Source organism: Varroa destructor, unplaced genomic scaffold, assembly GCF_002443255.2.
Source record: "Varroa destructor unplaced genomic scaffold, Vdes_3.0 BEIS01000003.1, whole genome shotgun sequence".
In the NCBI taxonomy this organism is placed as follows: Eukaryota; Metazoa; Arthropoda; class Arachnida; order Mesostigmata; family Varroidae; genus Varroa; species Varroa destructor.
Genome location: NW_019211456.1, coordinates 10,395,651 through 10,417,454, shown reverse-complemented (window position 1 = coordinate 10,417,454; position 21,804 = coordinate 10,395,651). Strand labels below are relative to the sequence as shown.

At 41.4% G+C, this 21,804-nt stretch overlaps 2 protein-coding genes and 1 long non-coding RNA gene across 9 annotated transcripts in view; 1 reads left to right on the top strand and 2 right to left on the bottom strand.

The window, feature by feature from the left end:
- Nucleotides 1-10: 10 nt before the first annotated feature.
- LOC111246407 (uncharacterized) lies at nt 11-2,789 on the bottom strand. 3 transcript variants are annotated; one of them, XM_086984543.1, is made up of 4 exons: nt 2,648-2,789; nt 1,632-1,846; nt 616-1,440; nt 11-447 (listed from the first exon to the last, which is right to left on the bottom strand). In XM_086984543.1, the coding sequence occupies exons 1-3, from the start codon at nt 2,739-2,741 to the stop codon at nt 664-666; spliced, it is 1,086 nt and encodes a 361-aa protein (XP_086840669.1). In that variant the 5' UTR covers nt 2,742-2,789; the 3' UTR covers nt 11-447; nt 616-663. The 3 variants fall into 3 exon arrangements, with proteins under 3 accessions (XP_086840669.1, XP_022651688.1, XP_086840670.1); XM_022795953.2 differs by lacking the exon at nt 2,648-2,789 and adding an exon at nt 2,294-2,623; XM_086984544.1 differs by lacking the exon at nt 2,648-2,789 and adding an exon at nt 2,116-2,273.
- LOC111246408 (uncharacterized) lies at nt 2,779-14,285 on the top strand. Of its 2 annotated transcripts, none has more exons than XR_015324464.1 (5): nt 2,779-2,917; nt 4,845-5,076; nt 5,440-6,222; nt 13,351-13,510; nt 13,719-14,285. It is a non-coding gene; the product is annotated as an uncharacterized LOC111246408 (long non-coding RNA). The 2 variants fall into 2 exon arrangements; XR_015324463.1 differs by having other exon boundaries at nt 5,436-6,222.
- Nucleotides 6,690-21,804, bottom strand: part of LOC111246406 (sushi, von Willebrand factor type A, EGF and pentraxin domain-containing protein 1-like) — a 33,958-nt gene continuing 18,843 nt past the window's right edge. For 3 of the 4 annotated variants that reach the window (XM_086984534.1, XM_086984535.1, XM_022795951.2), the window contains 17 exons: nt 20,716-20,740; nt 20,225-20,286; nt 19,940-19,988; nt 19,251-19,472; nt 18,549-19,084; nt 17,443-17,607; nt 14,917-17,066; nt 13,770-14,081; nt 13,349-13,556; nt 12,806-13,040; nt 12,324-12,523; nt 11,053-11,199; nt 10,779-10,898; nt 10,266-10,374; nt 9,545-9,810; nt 8,580-9,219; nt 6,690-8,085 (listed from right to left, as the gene is read on the bottom strand). In XM_086984534.1, coding sequence (XP_086840660.1) covers nt 7,956-8,085; nt 8,580-9,219; nt 9,545-9,810; nt 10,266-10,374; nt 10,779-10,898; nt 11,053-11,199; nt 12,324-12,523; nt 12,806-13,040; nt 13,349-13,556; nt 13,770-14,081; nt 14,917-17,066; nt 17,443-17,607; nt 18,549-19,084; nt 19,251-19,472; nt 19,940-19,988; nt 20,225-20,286; nt 20,716-20,738 — 5,574 coding nt within the window. In that variant the 5' untranslated portion in view covers nt 20,739-20,740 and the 3' untranslated portion in view covers nt 6,690-7,955. The remainder of the gene's footprint in view (nt 8,086-8,579; nt 9,220-9,544; nt 9,811-10,265; nt 10,375-10,778; nt 10,899-11,052; nt 11,200-12,323; nt 12,524-12,805; nt 13,041-13,348; nt 13,557-13,769; nt 14,082-14,916; nt 17,067-17,442; nt 17,608-18,548; nt 19,085-19,250; nt 19,473-19,939; nt 19,989-20,224; nt 20,287-20,715; nt 20,741-21,804) is intronic. The other variant, XM_086984536.1, reaches the window with a different exon arrangement.

The following is a 21,804-nucleotide window of genomic DNA, read 5'->3' as shown; positions in this document are numbered from 1 at the left end:
TGAACATATGGGTAGTAGAAGTAGCCGATACACACGTATATTATATGTGTACTTTTTATTTTTATTTTATATATATATATATATACGCTGAGGTTCAGAGAAGGTGTGTTAGGTGTACTACCTTTAATATGTGAGGTGATGAACAATTAACAAACAAAGAATCTATTAATGGAGACTCTTACTTCCCCAAATCGAATTTTTTTTCTACTACTAATTATTTATTAATTGTTTTAAACAAATAAAATTAATTAGTTAATATGAAATTAATAATCCCGATTTTTCTAGTGATAACAGGTTTTTTAAATTGCTGAATTCTTCAGCGTTGAATGTATTTAATAGTAAGTTCATAAATGTCGTGTGGAAATGACACCACGACATCTCGGCCAAGCACTTCACCACAGAGCTGGAAGAGCCATCGCCATCGCCATCGCCATCGCAAACAGACACCTTGATCGGCAAAGGAAATAAAGGAACAATTAGTGTGTGCGGAGATTTGGCAAATGAGTTTTTAACTGAATGGGATGGAAATTTGTGGGAAGGAGTCTGTGAGGGTTCCCCCACATGGTTTCAGTACAATAACAAATTTGTGTTGGAGAGAGAGAGAGAGAGAGTTACCAGCTGAATTCGCCGAATCGGTAGACGCAAGAGTTATCAGCGGCTTTTTCAAGGAATATCGGAGCTCTGTTCTGGCACGGTCTCAGTAGAGGATAGAAATATAGTTGCTGATGAGGTCTCAAGGATCGGTGGCATTGACGAAGGCGTCACTATCGTAGAATACTCAATGGTTGACAAAATGTATGGCTCTACGATGGTAGAATCGTTCAACGAAATATTCGTAGAGATAGGCTGCTTTCTGGTGCTAGAATCGGTCAACGAAGTTGCTGTAGAGTCGGGCTGCTTCCTGGTGCTAGAATCGGTCAACGAAGTCGTTGTAGAGTCGGGCTGCTTCCTGGTGCTAGAATCGGTCACCGAGGTCGTTGTAGAGTCGGGCTGCTTCCTGGTGCTAGACTCGGTCACCGAGGTCGTTGTAGAGTCGGGCTGCTTCCTGGTGCTAGACTCGGTCACCGAGGTCGTTGTAGAGTCGGGCTGCTTCCTGGTGCTAGACTCGGTCACCGAGGTCGTTGTAGAGTCGGGCCCCGCCGTTTCATTTGCCACTGACGCATTATATGTCGCCGAACGGGATGCAGTCGTTACGCTTATGCTATTAGTAATCGATGGCGGTGACGCTGGCGTTGGTTCAGTTGATACGGTGGAGACGATCGCCGGCACTGATGCATGAGTACCAACGGTTGACATCGAAACGGATGTTCCTGGTGAAAGATCTTGCACAGAGTCCACTCCGGCAGAACGGTCATCCGCAGGCTTTGTTGTCGCGGGCACGGGGACGTCGGCAATCAGGTTAGTAGATCCCTGAGGCTCAACCGAACTGCTGTCGAACTTCTGGATGTGTACGTAAGAAACGTAAGGTAAAAATGGGGTACGGGAAAGCAAGTAAGATGTAACCGAGCTGCTATAAGGCCACTCTCCATACGGGCTGTTATGGAGAATTCTGCCATACGAAGGAATAATAATAATACATAAGTAGTAATGAGTGGGCTGACAATTAGGGACATTAAGCCAGGCGAACTTACAGGTAGTAAGCTTCCCAAGAATTGCAAGCTTTTAGATAACACTGATGGTGGGTATAGCAAAGTCTTCTTTACACTTTCTCTCCCACTCTCATTAGCGACCAAGCGTGAGCGCGGTGGAGTTGCAATATGTGAAATTAGTGGGAAAGCTGCTCCTAAACCAACAAGTGTCAGCAATAGCACGAACCGCATAGGAAAGAAACCGGTCAGATCCATGGCTAAAAATCGGAACCAAAAACGAGAAAAATATATTTTCGTTACGCATATGCTGGTCTCGATTTTTTAAACAGAACACGAACTGTGACGAAATCACATTTCACACACAAAATGTAGATTCATCGGCTTCGGTATAAATCAATGCTTATAGTATCGTAAACAACAAATATGATATCTACTTGTGTGCTTATTATTATTACTATTAAACACTGTTAAAACAAATCTGTATTAACAGTTGAGGTACGTGTGCAACTACCGGCCTATGAATTACGATTTGAATGCCGTCCCCATCTTGTTCTCTGATGACACGAGTACATCAATCTATAGTCAACGTTACGTTCATTTCTTCATAGAGTGACCTCTACGGTCGAACGCCTGTGACTGCTTCTGACTGTCTAGAACACAGTAAGTGAAAAACTTAAACATACGTATGAAAACGTTAGATATACCTCCTACGTCGTGCAACGGCAGTCCGGAACGTGACGTTGACGTGTATAGGATAAACTACAGTCGCGTTTTCCGTACTTTATACAGTTGATATATAGCGCAAGTGCACAGGCGACCGTTCGAGCTATGACAACTACTCTCGAATTGTCAGGCCTGCACAATCCTCTCACAGCACCTCTCTGATACCAATAAGTGCAAACGACTGGCTAGGTATCCCTTTAAAAACCAATCGTTCATTGCGACATCGTTGTCGTGAAACAAAAAAACACACGTTTCTAAAACTAACGTATTTGTTAGATCGTAACTGCATTATTTACGCCTGTCGAATTTACATGTAAGTCGAATTGCACATCTACCCTGAACCTCCCATCGGTAATTGAAGAGAGCCAGACGTTTTCGGAGCGTTATCATGAAATTCTGTCGGTCGGTTTTGTGTCGGCGGTAGCCCATTTTTCACAGGCGACGACGAAAGATTCTTCAGCAAAATGAGAAACTCGCGATGGACACGCGACGCTAATGCACGACAGGGACGAAAAAACGGACGAAGAAGAGTTGCTGAGAAGGCATAGTGGGCTGGAGGACCAAGTGGTGACACAACGGATGATTCCACCGATCTGTAACAGCAGGTAAATATAAGACCGGCTTGTTTAGTGACAATACTAGATGTAGAATGTAGCAAAAGCTGTAGACGTTGGAGGACGAATCGTTAATCAAACTGCGTTGCTCTTCGAATAATTAATTTCCCGTAAGATATTCGAGGCTTTAAACAAAACTCCACTTATATAAGTGGGGTTTTGTTTAAATATAAAAAAATACAGCATCATGAATATCTTCGTATTCAACTTAGTTGTCCTATAGCACAGTTTTTTCCACTTACAGAAATAGAACAATTAACAAAGTAACGGAACATAAGCTGTTGTTTTATCCCTTCTGCCAGCACTTTCTTTGTTCGTACTGTCGCTGCTGTCGTACCAGATCTGTGTGCTCACCAAAATTGCTTACCCAAACGAAACCTCGCGAACGCCACTTGTATCTGAGGGCGAATCTGAAGTTTTGAACAGCGATGCATCTTTGTGATGGCATTCGTTATTAATCATACATTGGCTACCAATATAGTAGTATACAGCATCAAGTACAGACTTCTATACATATTAGTTAACACGCATTTACCAACATTGGTAAAATGAGCATTCAAAGGAAGATGTAAATTGTAGCTTTGAATTCCAGTTGCTTTTAGAATCTTCACAGCCAACAGCGTCGAGGAACGAAGATCCCTCGGTGGAGTGCGATGTATTCATTTCGATATACTTCTTAGGCTTCGTCGCGCGCATGGGCACCATCGAATAGGATTAGGTGGAATAGATACGACGAATGGTGGCAGCGTTACAAAGATCCATTGATCGCAAAATATAATATACAATATATAATAATAAGATATAATAACAGTAAGCTGCATTGTTATTGTTGTTCCATGCTTAGCGGCCGGCCTGATTTTGCCTGTCGGGGCGTGATAAAGGGGAACCAAGAATAACGGGACGTAGCGATAAACAGAAGTGTTTTTTTTTAAACATGGCTTGCACACGCTATACTTATCATATCTGCGCAGTCTCAGATCCAAAGGTTACTGTATATATGTACCAAACGAAAACTGAGAATGATACTTAAACCTCCGCTAAAGTTCATTACGCATTACGTTACTGTTAAACGCTTGTATAAACACCTGGAAAGCAATTGGAGATGTATTGGTGGTCTCTAATCTTTCTCTTTTTCTATTTCTATCATTCCTTTCTTTCTTTTCTGTGCTTTTTCTCAAAGCTAAACCGGAAGCTTATTTAGCTCATAACTAGAGTAAACGAATATTATACGTGTCAGCTTTTCAATCTAGCCATAATAGTAACTATTATTATTATTATTAAAATCGGCATGGCGAGGAAGCCTATGTACATAAATATATACAAAAAAAACATAAATACATTAAAAAAAAAGGAAAAAAAAACACGAAGTCTGTTTTAGTTTATGGCATGGTTTAAAGACTGTAAAAGGGAAGGTGACGCCTGAAGTGTTGGACACTTCTTCGACCGCTTATACATCTAAGAAAGGATAAAACGCAACGTTTAAGGCCATGATTTATAATTGTCTATGTAAGCCAAAAAATCAGTAGTTTTTTTGAGCTACAATTAAAAAGAACCAGCTGGTGAAAAACAAATCTACTGAATATCTCTTTAAGACTGACACAAAATCATAACTGTTCCCAGATTTTCCCAACACCATTTTGCCGTGACGACAGATAGGGCAGGAGCATACAAACAGTACAGAACTCTGGCCATCTCAAAACACCAAAAGAACGCGATAAAAAAACAAGGGCTTATGAATCGCTTACGCTCGCTATTTCGAAAGGATAATCAATCTGATAAAGAAGCCTTCTTTCTTCTGGCCTTCAATCTCTAGGATGCGCTAGGCTTCAATTATATTTAGATTTAGCGTGTATCACATACGTCGAAATCCAGCGCGGCACAAATCAGATGCTGCAACTATAACCTATAACTGTTACAGGTTATAATGGTATATCGTATGTACATCTCAGTGGAAGTGCGCGGCCGTTTAGATTTTAAGGCCCGAGATTTCGATGGTGCACATGCCAGGGTAGCGAGCGAACAACATATGCTTTCCTCCTTGAGTCGTTCGTATTAAAAGGTTGTAGCTGACGTGGCGTACCTTTCCACCAGGGTCGCGTCAAAGGTGACATGCTCAACCCTGCGGACCTCGTGGGTCTTAAAGAATGAGTGTAAGTTCAGCCGTCCAAAGAAAGACTATCTGCTTTGCAAGTAACAACGTAAAATATGCGAAAGTTCTGGATGTTTTAAGTGTCGTACGAAGTAAACATTAAGCCAATTAGTTGTTTGGCATTGATTTAAAAAAAGGAGGACAGCTTCCAAGCTTAGTATTTTTACAGTTTTACAAAATCCGATAGATGTATCATAGTGATATTTTAATGTGTGTTTAATGTAAAATTTTTAAAAAACAAAGCCTTCAGCATTTGAACTTGACTGCGCGCTCAGGCCCCGAATTCTTCGCGGAGTTGCTTCAATACGGTAAAATTTTTCGGAACTATAGCGAACCTTTTTTTTTTTGTTATCTGGCCAGGTAGGACGTATCAAGGAGTTTATACCTGATTAATGAGCCTTCAGGCTCATTTAAGAGTTAAGCATCAGACGGCAGCGCCCCAATGAATCGTTATTCTACTGGATCTCGTCTAGTGGTGGTGGTCTACGTAACTGGAAATCGTATGATCATGACTAGTAGTTACTGATGGATCAGTGAAACGAATTGGCTGAAAAATTTTGTTCATAAGGGAAGGGAACGCTCTCTCAGAGCGCGTGTTTTTTTCTAGGTTCGTAGGGCCATTGTTCTAGAAACGGGTTTTTGCACTACTTTCTCAACAAATATCTGGGCCGACTAGGCTGGTCAGTAGAGAAGATCAAGACAACGGTAGATAGAACCAATTGAGGTTCGTTGGCAATATCCGCTACGATCGAGGAAGACAATACTTCACGTTACGGCTGCGTTAGTTATGCTATTACTCATGTATGTGTTTGCCCTGTTGTAGCTTTACTACTAGAGGTAACCATCGTTTCCACAACGAATCGATATAAAGCTTTGACCCTTCTAGGCCATTTCCACTTTCCAGGGTGTTTGGTGATACCTAGACAATACATTTATGGTTAAAGTAGTATGAAAGATTTTAAAGCAAAAAGTTTAGGTTTTCAACACTTGATGTTGTTGTTTTTTTTTCACGTATGGAGGTCAATTGGTCGCTCGGAGAACCGATACTGAAACGTCACCGATGTTCCTATCGGGTGATTCGCAACGATTGGACGAAGCTTAAAAATGACAGATTTTGGACTCGGACGGAAACGAAACGCTCAGAAATGTGAATGAGGTTTTCCTTTCTTTATTTTCTTGTTTGCAAAATTTGTATCATGAAATGTACACAATTATAGCTCAGAGAAAGAAAAATATATAATATTTCTTAGAAGAGGTTAACCTCTGATACAGGCAAACGGCAAGCCAGACGGTAACAAGCCTCTTAAAAGCAATGTATAAGTATGTTCGAGCAATACGTAGAACAGTTCACATTGAGTGATTTACGAGTGTAATATTAAAGCTGAGCAGTCCGGTTTTGAGCTAGTTTTGTCTATTAATTAACATCAAACAGTATGTGCAGTATAGTTTAGTCAACCTTAGCTTACCGTTTGCCATAATTCAACGGATTTACCGTCAGGTTTTACCCTCGACGCGCGAGGTCGGTTTGGCCGAAGGTTTCCATGGTTACCGGTGCATCTGTACTGGGTTAGGCCAAACGTTTTCAATTTGTTTTGATAAAAATAACATCACCAATTTGCGTGTTTCAAGATTAAATTCAATAGCCTTGAATTGAAAGTTTATTGTAACGTCAGGTTTCACATGTTTCGCCATTAATGGCTAATTATTGTACGATGATGCGCTCGCTTACTTGTTTTTTTTTGACCCATTTGTCCACTAGATAACATCACACCTCAGCGTAAAGCTTGCGGTGGTTTTGTCTAATAAAGACCACCGATTTTATATATATGTAACGTAAGATCATGGTCGTATCAGAGGTGTCGTGCCGTATACGATTACGTTTGTTGATCCATCGATCGAAAGGAGACAACAATTGTGATATGTAGAAATTCACTTCAAATTACTGTAGCTTAAGTCGAGGACGGACAATGAAACGCTGTGAACGAATTCTATGGATTTTCCTGTTTGGCTCCTCAGATATGGTCACGACCTAGAACCACGTCATGGCAAATGCGAGGTCGGACACTTTGGCAGTCTTGTGTTAGTATTATGGCGGTATATATGTATAAATTGGTTGCAACTCCTTCATAATGCTAGTTTCAACAATATATTATATAAGTTCGTTGCCTTGCATGCAACATATAAAATCAATAATAATAATAAAATTATTATAAAAATCGTCGCTCCCCTTCTAGTCGAAGCGTTTCGACCATATGAGGATGCTTTTCAACTAAATGAGCCTTGCTCTCATGATTATGTCTGTATATACGAACACATATTAAATCGGCTTCGGGTACGTTGCGTAGCAACAATGGATGTATAACAAACATCGAAATCTTTTCCTTTGGTTTCTATTCATGAGCGGAGTTCACACACAATTTTGACACCACTTTTATAGCTACTCATGAAACATCTAAAATAAAAAAAAGCAATATAATACTGCTACAACTACTACTACTACTACATCTAGTAAGCATGATCGTAATATTGTTGTACAGGGTAAGCTTGGGGCTTGAAAGCCGTAATGGATCAAAGAATGGTTAAAAATTGCTGAATATTTTAGCTGGGCTTTTGCCGTATTGAATTTTTTTTCGTATATTCTACGAATTTTACTTAAGAGATTCGAAGAAAGGTGTCGTTATGGGGCTAATTCTAGCGATTTTAGACACTGATTTAAAATTTCATTGCGACACGATCCCGTCCTGACCGGCGTCGGTCGCGTTTATCTTCTGTGACGCGTTGATTTTAAGCTAGCAATTGCAGAGCTGGAACACAGAGTAACTGAATTGATAAATGAAAAAGAATTCACATCATGGTTAGTGCTGATGTTTGTCCTGCTGTCTAGTCTTCTTCCTGTCCGTCGTTGTCGTCCTCGTCCGGGATGCATTCTGGCACATCGCCCCTCCATTGACCAAGTCGACAAAGCAACGATGAGGTGTGGTCGTACCTAAACCTATACTCTGGATCGCATCTGTTTGAAACCGACAAATAACAGACGAAAAGCCCACAAAAAAGTCACTAACACTCCTGCAGTCACAACAAAATATTCTGTGGCCAGCATTAGAGCAAATTAGAAATCACAGATATATATATATGCACGAAGTAATGGGAGCTATACAAATGTTATTATATAAATGTAGTTTTATATAAATGGCACAACGCAGTAAGGTTACTTTCGCTATTCATTCACATAGACTAATATTTCAGTCCGGTACATGGAACGCTGTATAGAACGTGGGTGCAATATCTATCTATGAGACAGAGTCTTTTTTTTTTTCGCAAATTTTTAGGAATTTCGTAAAAACTTACCGTACAAGTATTTCCTTGGTTGTTATTATTATTATTATCGTTACCGTACTTGCAAGTTGTGAGAAAGTGCTGCTTATTCAAATTGTCAAAATTTATCTATGAACGTGCTCTCAGCTTATAAGCTAGTGATGGACGTGTTTCAAAGACATGTATTACCTGTACGTAACGCGAAGCATTTGACTATCTGTTCCATTAATTAACTCGTAGCTGAGAATGAACCCATTCTCGATGTCCGGGGCTTTGTTATCTAAGAGAGCGCATGAAGTGTCGTATCCTTTCTTTGCCTTTTTGTCCGACTTAATTTTGGATTCTTTCATTTCTTTGACGGGCCTTATCGTTAGTTCGTTATCCATGTTATCTTCAACGACTCCATCTGTTGCTATAGTTCCATTGCTAGTATTTTCCGACTTGTTACCCAAATCATTGTTTCTGGCATCCAAATATTGTTCTATTACATTTATGGCATTTTCTCCGCCCATAAGATCCATCGTCCATTTCATTGGGTCCGAAATTTCTGCTGCGATATTTTTATCAGACACTTCCTTCGAAGTGGGAGTTGTTGATTTCACGAGATCGGTTTCGGCAGTGCTTGGAGTGAATTCGTTTGAATATCCTGTGAAAGATGCCGACGATTCGGCTTCTTGGGTTTTGTTAACCGGTTTGTGCCCATCCTCAGTGGCCGTGAACTTTATCGGTCTGGGAGCAGAAGCAACTGCCTTGAACGGCAAGGTTAAAGGTAAGGTTTCAACATCCTCAGCTAAGCTGTCCGTAAGGAGTGTACTGTTAGGTTTAGTGCCTGTGAAGTCCAAATTGAGCATAGGGGATAAGAAAGGTTCGACAATGATGGCGGTAAACTGAGAACTCAGGCCGGCCACATGCTCAGCCGGGCCTCGAGCCGTTTTCACTTTTGGTTCTGCTTTATTGGACGTTGACGTTACCTCTAATATCGTACGAAATCTTAGTTACATCGCTAGTCCCTGTTTTAATTAACTTCTTGCTAAATCTGGCGAACTAGTCTATATCTGTAAGAAACGGATCCCTCTTACGTATTCGGCCAAGAAGCAAATCATAGAAATGTAATCTAGATTATATTTGAAAAGCAGATGAGAAAAAGGACGTACTCAGTACTTGCGAAAGGAACTTCTGGCTCTGAATAGGATCATCCTTCGACTTGTGGTTCCCTATGCGGCGGTCTTCGATAAATTTAAGCCTTAGTTTGGTGTCCGGCAACCATTCAAGTGTGTCGACGTCCTGTTGCGATAATCTGTTTTCTACTATATCTTTTTCGAACTGTTTCAGTGACTCGGGAATCTTGATAGGTGGATCCGCTGCATCTAATTCGTCATTATGAATCTTACGTCGATCCCTTCGGCGGCTGGTCCTGTCTCTGTTTCGTGTTTTAGATAGTTTAGTTAACGTAACTATCCTAGGGGCAATAATTATATAATATAGCTAAACAAATTATTGTTGTCATGAGTTAAGACGCCCACATCTAGATACAAGCTTATTAAAACTGAGAAATCAAGCTAACTTCTTCTTTTTTTTCACGTTTTTTCTTCACTTTTTATTTGTTGTCAGCGGCGTCGACGCGCCATAAAGTTTTTGGGAAAAACGCTGCAAAATTCGAAGGAGAGTGAGAAATCGAGTTCACTCTTTATCATTCGTTCACTAGATAGTAGCCTCGTAACAATACATGCACTGATTTCGCTTTTCGTTAGCACGAAAAAAAAACTACGAAAGAAAGCTGTCGAAAACCCCCATACAGTATTTCTATATCCAAATATGATGGCCAAACTTTTCCCATAGGCATTTCTAGAAATCTGTCATGAAATGTTTACTTACAGCGTTAATTGGGCCTGTTCATACAAACCCGGATAGTCTCGTCCTAAGGTCTCTGTGATTTCAGAAGGAAGGCCTGGTAACACTGGCAGACGTAACGGTGGCAGCGGACCTAATGGATAGTGAAGATGCAGGATACGCATTTTCTTTGACAGACTATTAGAACATTTGCTAAAAAAACCAATAATACATTTGATGCATTTTTCGAAAATAGTAGGCGAAACAAAGGGCGACTTTCTACATGCTTCGGCATCTACCTAAAGGTGCATCTGACTTCAGCCGAACAAGTGGTTACTAGAAATATATCAGAACAAAAAAAGTTGCGTCAAAAATGAACTGTCTTCATAAATGATCGAGTAAATTATGGTTCGGGTGGGTCTGTCAACAAACGGAGTTTAACACATATAATTTTATTAAACAAATATTCTCGTCTGATTTCTCATTCGTCAATGATGAAAACAAAGAAGAAATACAAAAATACTATACAACTTCTCAATGTGGGCTGAAAAAACTAACCCGCCTGCATTCCTTGGCTATTTAAGGTTTGCAAATTTCGAAGACGATAGTCACGCATCTGCTGAACGTGGCCAAGGAACTGTTCTCGAAGCCTTTGATTCTGATTCGCTGCTTTTTCACCTAGAGTGAGCACAAATAATAAATAAATAAACAAAAACAAGCAATTACGCGCGTCTTATCCGTGGTCGGGCGTAAATCATGCGAGGAGGTATTTTATGTATGCATAACCATTCAACCAATATAATTATTATATTACTCTTTACATTGATCTCACCGGTGAGAGCCTGTGGTAGTGGTCTCCCGAACGGATCATATCGCGCCATGGACATCCATTCCCCGCGCTGGACACATTTAGGCCAATTAGCTGACCAACGTTCGTTAAGCCGAGAACAGCTTACGGCCATTGAAGACACCGGGTGACCTGGGCGTAACGCGGCGCATTATGACAAATAATCATATGTTTTTTTTTTGATGATATATATATATATATATATATATATATATATATATATATATAGCATTCAAATTAACCAGCAGGCTCAAGAAAAGAAAAACATGGAAGCACTTACATAGTCGATCCACATTAAAATCTCACGTAGACTACAGCTTAGAATTTTGTTATTTGAAAGTCACATAGTATGTTTTGTATTCCTAAACCTAGTCTCAGCTTCTCTATCTGGTATAAGGCTGCCAATAATGTTTTTTCGAGTAAGCTTGACTCAACGTAGAAGCTCCATATGCAAAAAAGTTTGGTTAAATTTTAAAAATTATTTCTACGTACATTGATTTTGAGTCTTATTGCTACGCAATGTTAGCATCCATACGGTACCCTTGGGCTTATATCTATATGAGAACATGTTTGATTCAAGTACACGTGTATGTATGTATATGTATAGCTCGACAAGCAGAAGCTTGAATTATATCTACAATCTCCCATGATAATATCATTGGCATTTAATCTTAGTCCTAATTCAACGAGCGCCTTTTAGGCAGCCGTTGAATTAGGGCAAATCCATTGTTTACGGTTATCGTAACTTTACTAAAGCTTAAGAATAACGCGTTAGCCCAGAGTTCAGTGAGAAAGAGTTCCATAGTATTAGCCAAGTATTTTAATTTGCAACAAAAAAGTTCCCTTTTGATGTCTGCAGATACCGAATCTAGAAAGGTAATCAGTGGACACTATTTATACATGATCACGCCCATATAGTTCGAGGGCTTAGCATGGTATACATTACATAAGGTTTCAAATCATAGAAGTACGCCCTGAATTGTAAAAATTCAGCCGCCGTTGCTGTCTGAAGAACCGATAGAGGTGACACCGCAAAGGAATCAAACAGGATTAAATGGCATAATCTTTTTTTTGATGCTGAAAACTAGTTTAGATACTACTATGAAAAAATTATCATTAAGTATTCTAGCTGTGTATTCTTACACAAAAAAACATGAGCGGGCAAAATTGTAAAGAGCTGCTCGACCGGTACGGTGTATGTGCAGGACGAACCTTTGGACGGCGATTCGTGACACGGTGTCTGTCTGCATACATACCCTCGATAACGTAGCCGGGTCGACAGTGGATTAGGACTCGTTCACCTGAGTCCTGTACGACGATGTGTCCGCCTTCTATTCGGTGTGGTGGTACCCCACACTGTATAACGGTGAACGGTTGAGGATTTTTTACCTTTACAAGAGCAGATGAGAAAGGATCCGGATCCAGGACACAATCGGGCTCCCTTCCTCGCGGCGTACTATTAATGTGTTCATCATAGTCCACAAGGATTTAGTTATTGTAGCGTTTCGTGAAACGGGATTTAGGTGACCCGTATTATTATTTAATATAGCGTAGTTCACCAGGGTTTAACCCAGGTCGAAAATGTTTTACGGGATGTCCCTTTAACATGTTAGCGTAAAAGTACGATACGAGAGAACGGCTATGTCTTCAGTTTAATACGGAACACATATTGAGACTGATGATAGATAACTATGGGACCTTAAGCAGACTGACACGTCATTCGAATGTTCAGACTTACGTCGAATCGCTGCAAGGCAATATAGCCTGGCCCCGTAGGATGTATCCTGTATTACACTGGAAGTAGAACATTCGGGTTGTGCTTTGACCATCCTGATACTGAAAGTATGTGCCTTGTAGAGGTTCGTTAGGGAGTCGATCATCACATCCGATCTGTTGGTACTGCCGCTCAAGACACGACAGGTCGTCGCCTCTCCATTGGCCATTTTCGCACCTCACAGAGTTCTTAGAACCAGCTGAAGTTTCATATCATATAATTAATAGAATATAACAATAGGTTTAAAAGTACTCGCATTACTGTTATCAGTTAAAATAGAATATGGCACTAATAAGAAATAAAATATAACGAGATAGTGGTAGTTTGCATGCGTTGAACCGACCTTGCGATTTGTTCCTTGTCAAAGAACTGCATTAATGATTATAGTACTACAAAATTGTTCAAGATTGGTCAAAATATATATTGTTGTAAGTATCCCTATCGAGCACAGTTTCGGGAATTGTCAAAAAGGACGGAAGAATTATGTGTATGTGGCTTCGTACTTACAGCAGCGGAACGCGACGCGTCGGCCACCCTCCATTATGAAATACTCAGTCGACTTCGCATTGGCCAGTTGTTTAGGCCAATGACACTGGCGACCCTCAAAATGCGGATCCAAACCATCAACAGTACTTTCCCAGAGATCTCTACGAGAATCGGTGGAAGTCGGTACGCATCGCGGCAGGACAAAATCGTCATTCAATACAAATATGGCCTTTACAGACAAACAGAACACGTACAATAAGTCTACAACACAATCAATTCAAAACGTATGCGTAGAAAAATAGTGATATATCGATAGATATAGCGTTGTGTGATAATAGCTAGGCATAATGTTTATTAAAGTTAGAAAAAACAAAACGAACCTTTGTTTCAGCAAAACGTTTCATTGATGTGTTAGCGGATACCCTCTTCGACGATCACTAACCTTTGGATAAGTTGGCCGGTAGCCCGGACAGACAGCCATCGATGAGCCTTCGAGGTTGAAACCTATATTACATTGGAATACGTAATGGTTTTCATCGTAGACAAAGAACCCGCCATTCTCAATAACGCGACCTCCCATTGAACAGGCAGCAGGGACGTCCTGGCCGTTACACGCAGATGCCCCGACATTATGTAACCATTTATCACCTTCACATATCAGGGCCCCGACAGACCGTTTGCTTGTCCGGCTCTTGCAGCCCAGAGTGATCACTTTACCTGGGCCCTGAATGTACCACGTGTATTTGGACGAAACCTATGTGCACAGTTAACGGATTGCAATATATATGCGTTTGTCATAATGGGTAGGTCTTAATCGTACGATGGTACTGAGCACAGGGATCTGTACTAATGATGATAAGCTTTTACCATAATTTTTTAAATAATAATAATAATAAGAGTTTTTGGAATAAATAGAGTGATCAAATTATCATTTTAAATAAAACGATACTGAAATATATATTCTGATCTATTACATTACGTATATTTTATATATAAATATATGTATGTATATATCAACAAGACATAAAATACGACAGATTCGACCATATATTTCGGAGTTGCTTTCTTAGCTCGTATTTTATCATAGTTGCTGTTAGTGCCATTTGAAAGCTCTTTGATGCTGAGGAAATCTCTACAAGATTCACTAAAATTTATAATGATAAAATGAAGGCACAAATGCTGCTCAGGCCCATGAAAAAAAGTATGATGGTTATGGTCGAGATTTGTTCTCAAAAGAAACTGCCCAAAGATGGTTCTGTCGGTTTGTTTCTGGGGATTTTTGTATAAAAGGTCGACCAGTTGCAGGACCGACACATGAGTAGCAATGAAATTGCCCAAGAATCAATCTTAAGTCAGTTGAAGGAAGCGCACTGCAAAAAAAAAGGCCCAATGTGCGGGCGTCACAGGAATTGACGCTAAAGCATCTATTTGATCGTGTGTCCATCTTTGAAACTCTGCAAGAAGGCAAAAAAAACTGAGCCGTTTCTAAGGCGATTGATCACCTGAGAGGAAAAGCGGATCACGTACGACAATAGTGTGCAAATGAAAAAAATATGCTGTGCACGTGGAAGTAGGTGGACTATAGATACCTGAGGCGGTGGACATTCGTCAATTTGGAAACGAGTATTGCTGGGGTCGCCCAGTTGGCTCTCTATAAACGTTGGGTCTGGCCTAGTATCAACTCTTTGGTCGGGCACACAACGCGGCGGTCGAACACCGAAGTCCCACACGCCGATATCCTGTCGGCAGTACGTCTGCTGATTACGCTGTTCATTCGAGGCGTTCTCAATGACGAAACCGTGGTTGCACTGGATATAACCGACATCGTCACTATACTGGTAGAAACGGCCGTTTTCTATTTCCTGTGGCTCGCAGACGCCTTTCAAACTACAATCGGGCAGAGGCCCGGTCCACATGTTTGTATGAGCTGGACAAACTCGTTCAGTCTCTGAGTGTAGGTGATGTTGGCAAGTATAGGTAATTCGGCGCCCACGGTCGCGTACCGTCATATGCGAATTGGCGACAGTAGTGGGCGCCGTGCAATTCTCACTTTCATAAATGATTTCGCCATTCATCGAGGGCCACTTGAGACCATCTGGCGGCGCACATAGTGGTTCAGGTTGGCTCCAACGGGAATTTTCACATTGCAACATACTCGCACCGCGAATAATGTAGTCTGCATAACATTGGTAATAAATGACGCGTCCTTGGCTATACAGATAAGCGTCGCCTCCACGAATATGCTGAGGAGTGCAACGACGGAACGGGGCATAAGTTGATCGTTGGGTGGGCGGAATCATCGACGTTTGAGGCGTAATCCGAAAACATTGGGGTGCTTGTGGGTTAAGCCATCTGCCGCCGACGCACTCAGTAAAATCTCTTCCTACGAGTTGTTCTCCGGGCTGACAACGATAGTAAACCTTGTCGTTCCGCGGGATCATAATGACACCATCAGCTCGGGGTGGCAACGGGCAGTGCGGGGTTGGAAAAATTCTTGAAGGTTTTGAGTCATGAGGTAATGAGCCGGGCGATGCAACGCAGACAGGTTCGGCATCCCAGCGACCGTCACGACACAGTTGCACGCTTAAATTTCCGACCATTTCGAAGCCATCATCGCAGCTGAACCATCGGCCATCGCTGTATGCGAACACGACCATATTCTGGCCGAGAACGGGTTCTTCGATGTTGCAACCTCCAATCACGTCAGCGAGACATCGCGGAGCTTCATCAAGCCATCGACCTCGATAGCATGTTGTTTGATATTTGCCTACTATCCGGTAGCCCGGACGACACCGGAAACGTACTGCTGTGGCCGTAATATAGTCGACTTCGACGTTTGGCGGTGCGTGAATAGGTTTGCAAGTAGTTAGATGTTCAAGATCATTCTCCGAACTGATACAACTTGGCAGCGGTTGTGACCACGCACCGCCCTCTGTGCATATAATCTTCATGTGGCCGTTCAGCCTGTAACCGGGTGCACACGTGAGACGAGCGTAGTTGGGCATAGCCTCCTCGTAATAGTGAACACGACCCCCGGGTATTCTGAGGCTGGGGCAACGCGAAGGCGCTTGTGGCATTTGGTCGTTGTGGGGTATCTCGTTTTTGCCGTCCGCCACGCAGACGGGAGCGAGTGGTGACCAAGTTCCGGATTCACACTTCGAATAATCAATGCCATGCAGGCCGAAGCCTTCATTGCACATAAAGCGTACAACGACCGTCCTGTCTTGATTTGTTAGCCGATGTGGCTCAGTGACGGCCCCATGAACTGGAGCATTGGGAGGATTATCCATGCACGGGTCAACAAGTTTAGGATCATTTTCACAGGTTGGCATTCGCCCAGCGATCGGGATCCACCGCCCACGGTCACAGAGCATCTGCGAGTCACCTTTGAGTGTGTAACCAGGATTGCATTTGATTAGTATCCTACCCGTAGGCAAGCCCGGCCTCTGGATAAGTCGCCCATTACGAATGAAGTTCGGCGAAGGGTCTTCGCAGTCAAAGACTGGCGTAGGGCCCCTGGCGTCCTCACAAATCGGCATTCGGTTCTTTCTTGTGATCCACTTCCCGCCTTCACAATATATGTCAGCAGGCCCACGGAGAATATAGCCAGCATCGCATTCGATTGTGATCCTCTGACCAGTTCTGTCGAGGACAGGCCTTCCGTGACGAATCATCTCAAAACCAATGTCCCACGGCTTTGGACACGATAAGAATGCAGGCGGAGTATCGATTCTGTCACCTAAAAGAGCACAAATATGTTACATGCATATTGTTATTATATATACATACCGATACTGACAGTATTTCCTTTTGAAGTGAGTATATTCAAATAAATATATTTTAGTAGCTAAAACCACAACTGTGACGCTGCCCCAACTCTTAAACGCTGAAAGCTTACGTTAACATCTCAAGCTTCGCAAAAGGTAGCATAATTTCGCTTCTATTCTACACGCTTGGGTAAATACTTAGATTCTATTTATCCAAGTCAGTTTCTTTCTAGCCAGGTCAAGATGATATATATCGTTACTTGTCTATTTCAATTCCTCACCAGAGACGAGACACTGCGTAAGAAGGCCTTACTCAGCGTAACAACCAGTTAGCTACACAGAACTCACCATTCCTCTCCAAGAAGGCGGTCAGTTGCTGGTATTCGAAGCGCTGAAGGAACTCCGGCCAGTCACGTTTGGGAATGTTGAATTTAATAATGTGTTTGATTACCGTGACCAAATGCGAGAAATACGAGTTGCGCAAATTCACCTCCTGAAGCTCGGCTTTTGTGCCTTAGGCCACAATGTAGTTACGTGAAAACTTTAGCTAGCGTAGTTAAAAAAAAAGCTGAATTTGAAGACCGTTCATCGTATACATGAGTCACGCTTGAAGTTAGTGCCCAAATAACCTATATTCACAATTTTTGCATCATTAATAGGATCGCCTATCTTCGCTGAAGAAAGCAGTAACTTGGTAGTTCGTTTAAAGGGGAGTAAAGATAAATGCCATATTGATATTGAGACTAAAATCTCGGAAACAAATAACTTGATTTGGTATTTATGGTCGTCGGATTCATGGAAGGTTCATCGATGTAAAGACATGAAAATCATATTTTCACAAACTGGGATGAAACCTATCCTATCGTGCGAGTCGATAGTACCAGTACGTAAAGTGTACCTTGCCTTTCACCAATGAAATATATAAAACCGAGTATAGGCAAGTAAACGTGTACTAAACTGATGCGGCCTTCAAAATTTATTATTATTTTACCATTAAAAATGGTCTATTCCGCAAAAATTCACTTCAATTTGTCGAAAAATTTATTGAAATCTGTTCCATAAGTGTCATCTTTGTCTACTTGAACACGGTCAAAAAAACTGCGACGTTTGGGCGAATAAATAACTGATAGGCAAAGGATATCTTTGTTTTAAGTACTACGGGCGGTACCGCTGTTAAGCACTAAGCTATCACGAGCTTAGAGGGTAGCGTATTTGCCTGCTAATTTTAGGGACATGTTGCAGTCTGGGTTCATGACCGAGCACAGATGGACTTCGTTTCGTGTTGGAAGCCAGCCGTTCGATGGAAAGCCTAACGGCGATACCGGGCGTAAAACTTAATACAAAGGCAAGGGATGTTACAATAGCGCGATTGAATTACATGCAAGTAAGGAAGTTAGTGAGGGCGAATCAGGGAAGTAGGAGAGCAATAGAAGCGTGTTTGAGATCCAACCTACCATCAAGTACTTGAGTTAAATCTCTGTCAAAATAATCCTTAAATCTGCTACGCGTTGGTAAGAGTAGTTCAGATTCACCACGTTCTCGTTTCTTTTTTCGAGAACTGGGTTCCTCTTCCTTGTGCTCCTCTTCCGGTCCGCCAATGTCTACCTTTTCGGCCGAGTCTTTGCTTTTGTCTAAGTCATCCGGTTCGATTAGGTCGTCCGATTTATCTAAGTCTGTTTGAGACTCATAGCTGCTCTGTGCTGACTCCTTAACTTGCGGCTCGATTTCTTCCTTCTTTTGTTGAATCAAAATGTCCTGTATCACATCGTTAGCTACCATCTCGTAAAAGGCCGCCTCATCATTTGTTTCACTGATGTTCGATTCTGGGTGGCTAGTTTCTTCGACGTTTAGCGCGGAAGGTGCGGTATCGGCCGTGACTTCCTTCTCGACTTCGGAAAGAAAAGGTCTGACCGTCGCTAATGCACTGACACTCTCAGCATATGGCAAAATGCGATCGGAAAGCACATCGAGATAATGCAACCCGTAGTACCTGCGATCAGCGTAAATTTAGCTTACTAGAATAGATGTAGTACGTGTATGTTGTATGCTGGTTGAAAGACATCTTCTTTCAATGTCGCTCGGGCTATATTGGCTTGAATTTAGAGCTATTCTCCCTCTAGGTGAAATTGAAATTGTTTGTATGATCTTATACTAACCTTTTTAGAACCTCATCGTCTTCGTCGGCGTCAAGAGGCATTTCCTGATCGAAATTTGGGTCATTCTCCCGCATTTTCTTTGCCAGTCGTCGGAACTCTGCACTATCCTTGAATCTTCGAACAACGCCTTCTCTGTCCAAAATGGCCTTGTCGTAGGTGGCCATTTTGCCGAAGAAACGGTAGAATGGGTCGTTCATCCGTTCTAGCATTGCTGATGCTAGCCTAAATGGGTCAAATCGATACGGGTCTATTACGCAAATCCTTGGGAATTGCCTGCTCGCGCTGTTAACACATCTACCAGAAGGATTCTAGCTTCGGAGAATCGTCAGTTACACGACTTCAATGAAATTTGGACATCTTCAGATCCAATAGAATCTGTTTCTATTGCTAAGTAATAAACGGTCTGCATCACTATCTAAACCGGTTAACGTTAGGCTTCTAGTTTTTAGTATGAACATGCTTCGGACGCGCCATATAGCCCAGCAAATAATTCCAGGTGGTAAATCTCTTAAGTGGATCACGATGCCTCGGTACTGAAGGGTACATGTTGTACTTGCAGTTTCGTGCATATATTTTGTGCAACGGCTTCAGGTAGGACAATCGTACTTGTTTTTAATTTAGTACATCTCGCGTTTATGCATCCATTGAGATGTACTTATAGTACCTAGGTATAGAAAAACATCGGCTACCTTTGAGATTGGATGGTTCCATCGGTGAATTTGCGATCCAAGATAAGTACTGGAAAGTCAGGACCACCTGGTTAGGCTGTGCTAATTGTATTCTGAAGTAAATTTCGTGACTGAGTTAGTCAGCTAATTCGAATACAGCCTCCGGAACTTTCTAGGTAAACTGCTTTAGTTCCATGGGAGTTTCGAAAAGCGAGCAGATTTGTTTTAGTAAATCAGATCCAGGAAATTAGAACGTAAAATACTTTTTGTTTTTGTTTTTTTTTCTTATTTTCTTTTAGCACCTACCATTATCCTCATTATTCGAGATCCAACTGGCGATATTGTCTAAATTTTCCAGAGACCATGTTCTGAAAGTGGGCCAGTCATTTTATTTAAAATTTACACTGCATCTATCGAAGAAGCAAACAGTATACCGCCCAGACTAGAATATTACTACCAACAGAACCAAAAATTTTAGTAAAAAGTTCTAAGTAGTCTAGTTAGGATACGATCTTCATAAATCGACGATCTGCAGTTAACAATATCCAATTTGTTGACTCCTTCATATCTGTAGAGTGTTAAATACTTCGTCGCGAATTCGTCAGATATTGAACTTTTTTACTTCTAACGACTAGCAAACAAGTTAATTGAAATGATCGAACTTTTACATCGATCTTTACGTAGATAGTTGAAACTCTATTAGAAAATGAGTAGCTCTCATAGCTTGCGGCCCCAAATTCACTGCTTTTATATTCATATATTTCTCTTACTCAAAATATAAATAGAGCAAAACTTACCTATGGTCGTAGGGGCACTTCATTTCTGAAATTATTCGCGATAGTTAGTTATGGTGCAGTATATAATACATGAATGTATATAACGATGTTTTCGATGCACCGACCCATAATAAGACGCAATTAATAACGAAACATGTTTAGCGGGAAAAAAATACATCGCCGTTTATTGCTTTCCTTATGACCTGTCGTTTCGTATCGTAGGTATTTTATTGACCTCATTTAAGCTAGCTCAATGAAATGGTGAGCTTCAATGTTTTTGGTACAGATAAACTAAAAGTACGTTATATAACTCAATGAGACAAGTTTTTCAACTGCTGGGCGAAATAACTCTGCGCTGGCCATTGGAGTCGAGCTTGTGAATTTGTTACGAGAAAATCAAGTTTAAAAGCGCGTTCATCTCATTGAAAAAACCATCAAAAACCATCTCATTGAACGTGTCTCGCTGACGGCTTACGTGACAACCAGACGGGTGTTATGCGTAAGCTCCCCATATGTCAGGTAATAAATTCTGGATACCCACACAAAATATTTTTCGCGGATATTTTTTACAAGAAAACATTGTTTCAGCAAAGAGAAAAGGAGACAAGGCTCGAAGAACGCATGGGAAGGTTGCGTGGCCTCGAAAGCAGGCGTGTGCACGTCACGGTTTATAGAATAACCTAGAAATCGTAGACTGTGAGATAGATAGATCAGGCCGAGAAAAATATTTTACTGTATATAATGACTTTTGTATTACTAAGCAGGTTCACCGGATTTCCTAACAGTAGCAGTTTTTCTCTCAGAAAAAAAAATGCGAAACATACATCGCTCATAATATATGCTATCCAAGATGCGTGCTGCTCAGTACTATCTGAGCTTAAACTGACAATGAGGGCTTTGGTCTCGTCGAACTTTGGAACCTGCTAGTAGATGTTCAGCGTTCCAGTTAGCACACTTGCACTGTGTTAAAGAATACCATATCTCAAGTCAAGCCTATTTCTTCCGGATATAGCAAGCGTGATGCACGAAATCGTCTCGTATGCAGAAGTGCCTAAACAGGTTTTCGGTTCGGCAATACACACCTAGGTAAGTTGAGAGGTTCTATCACTG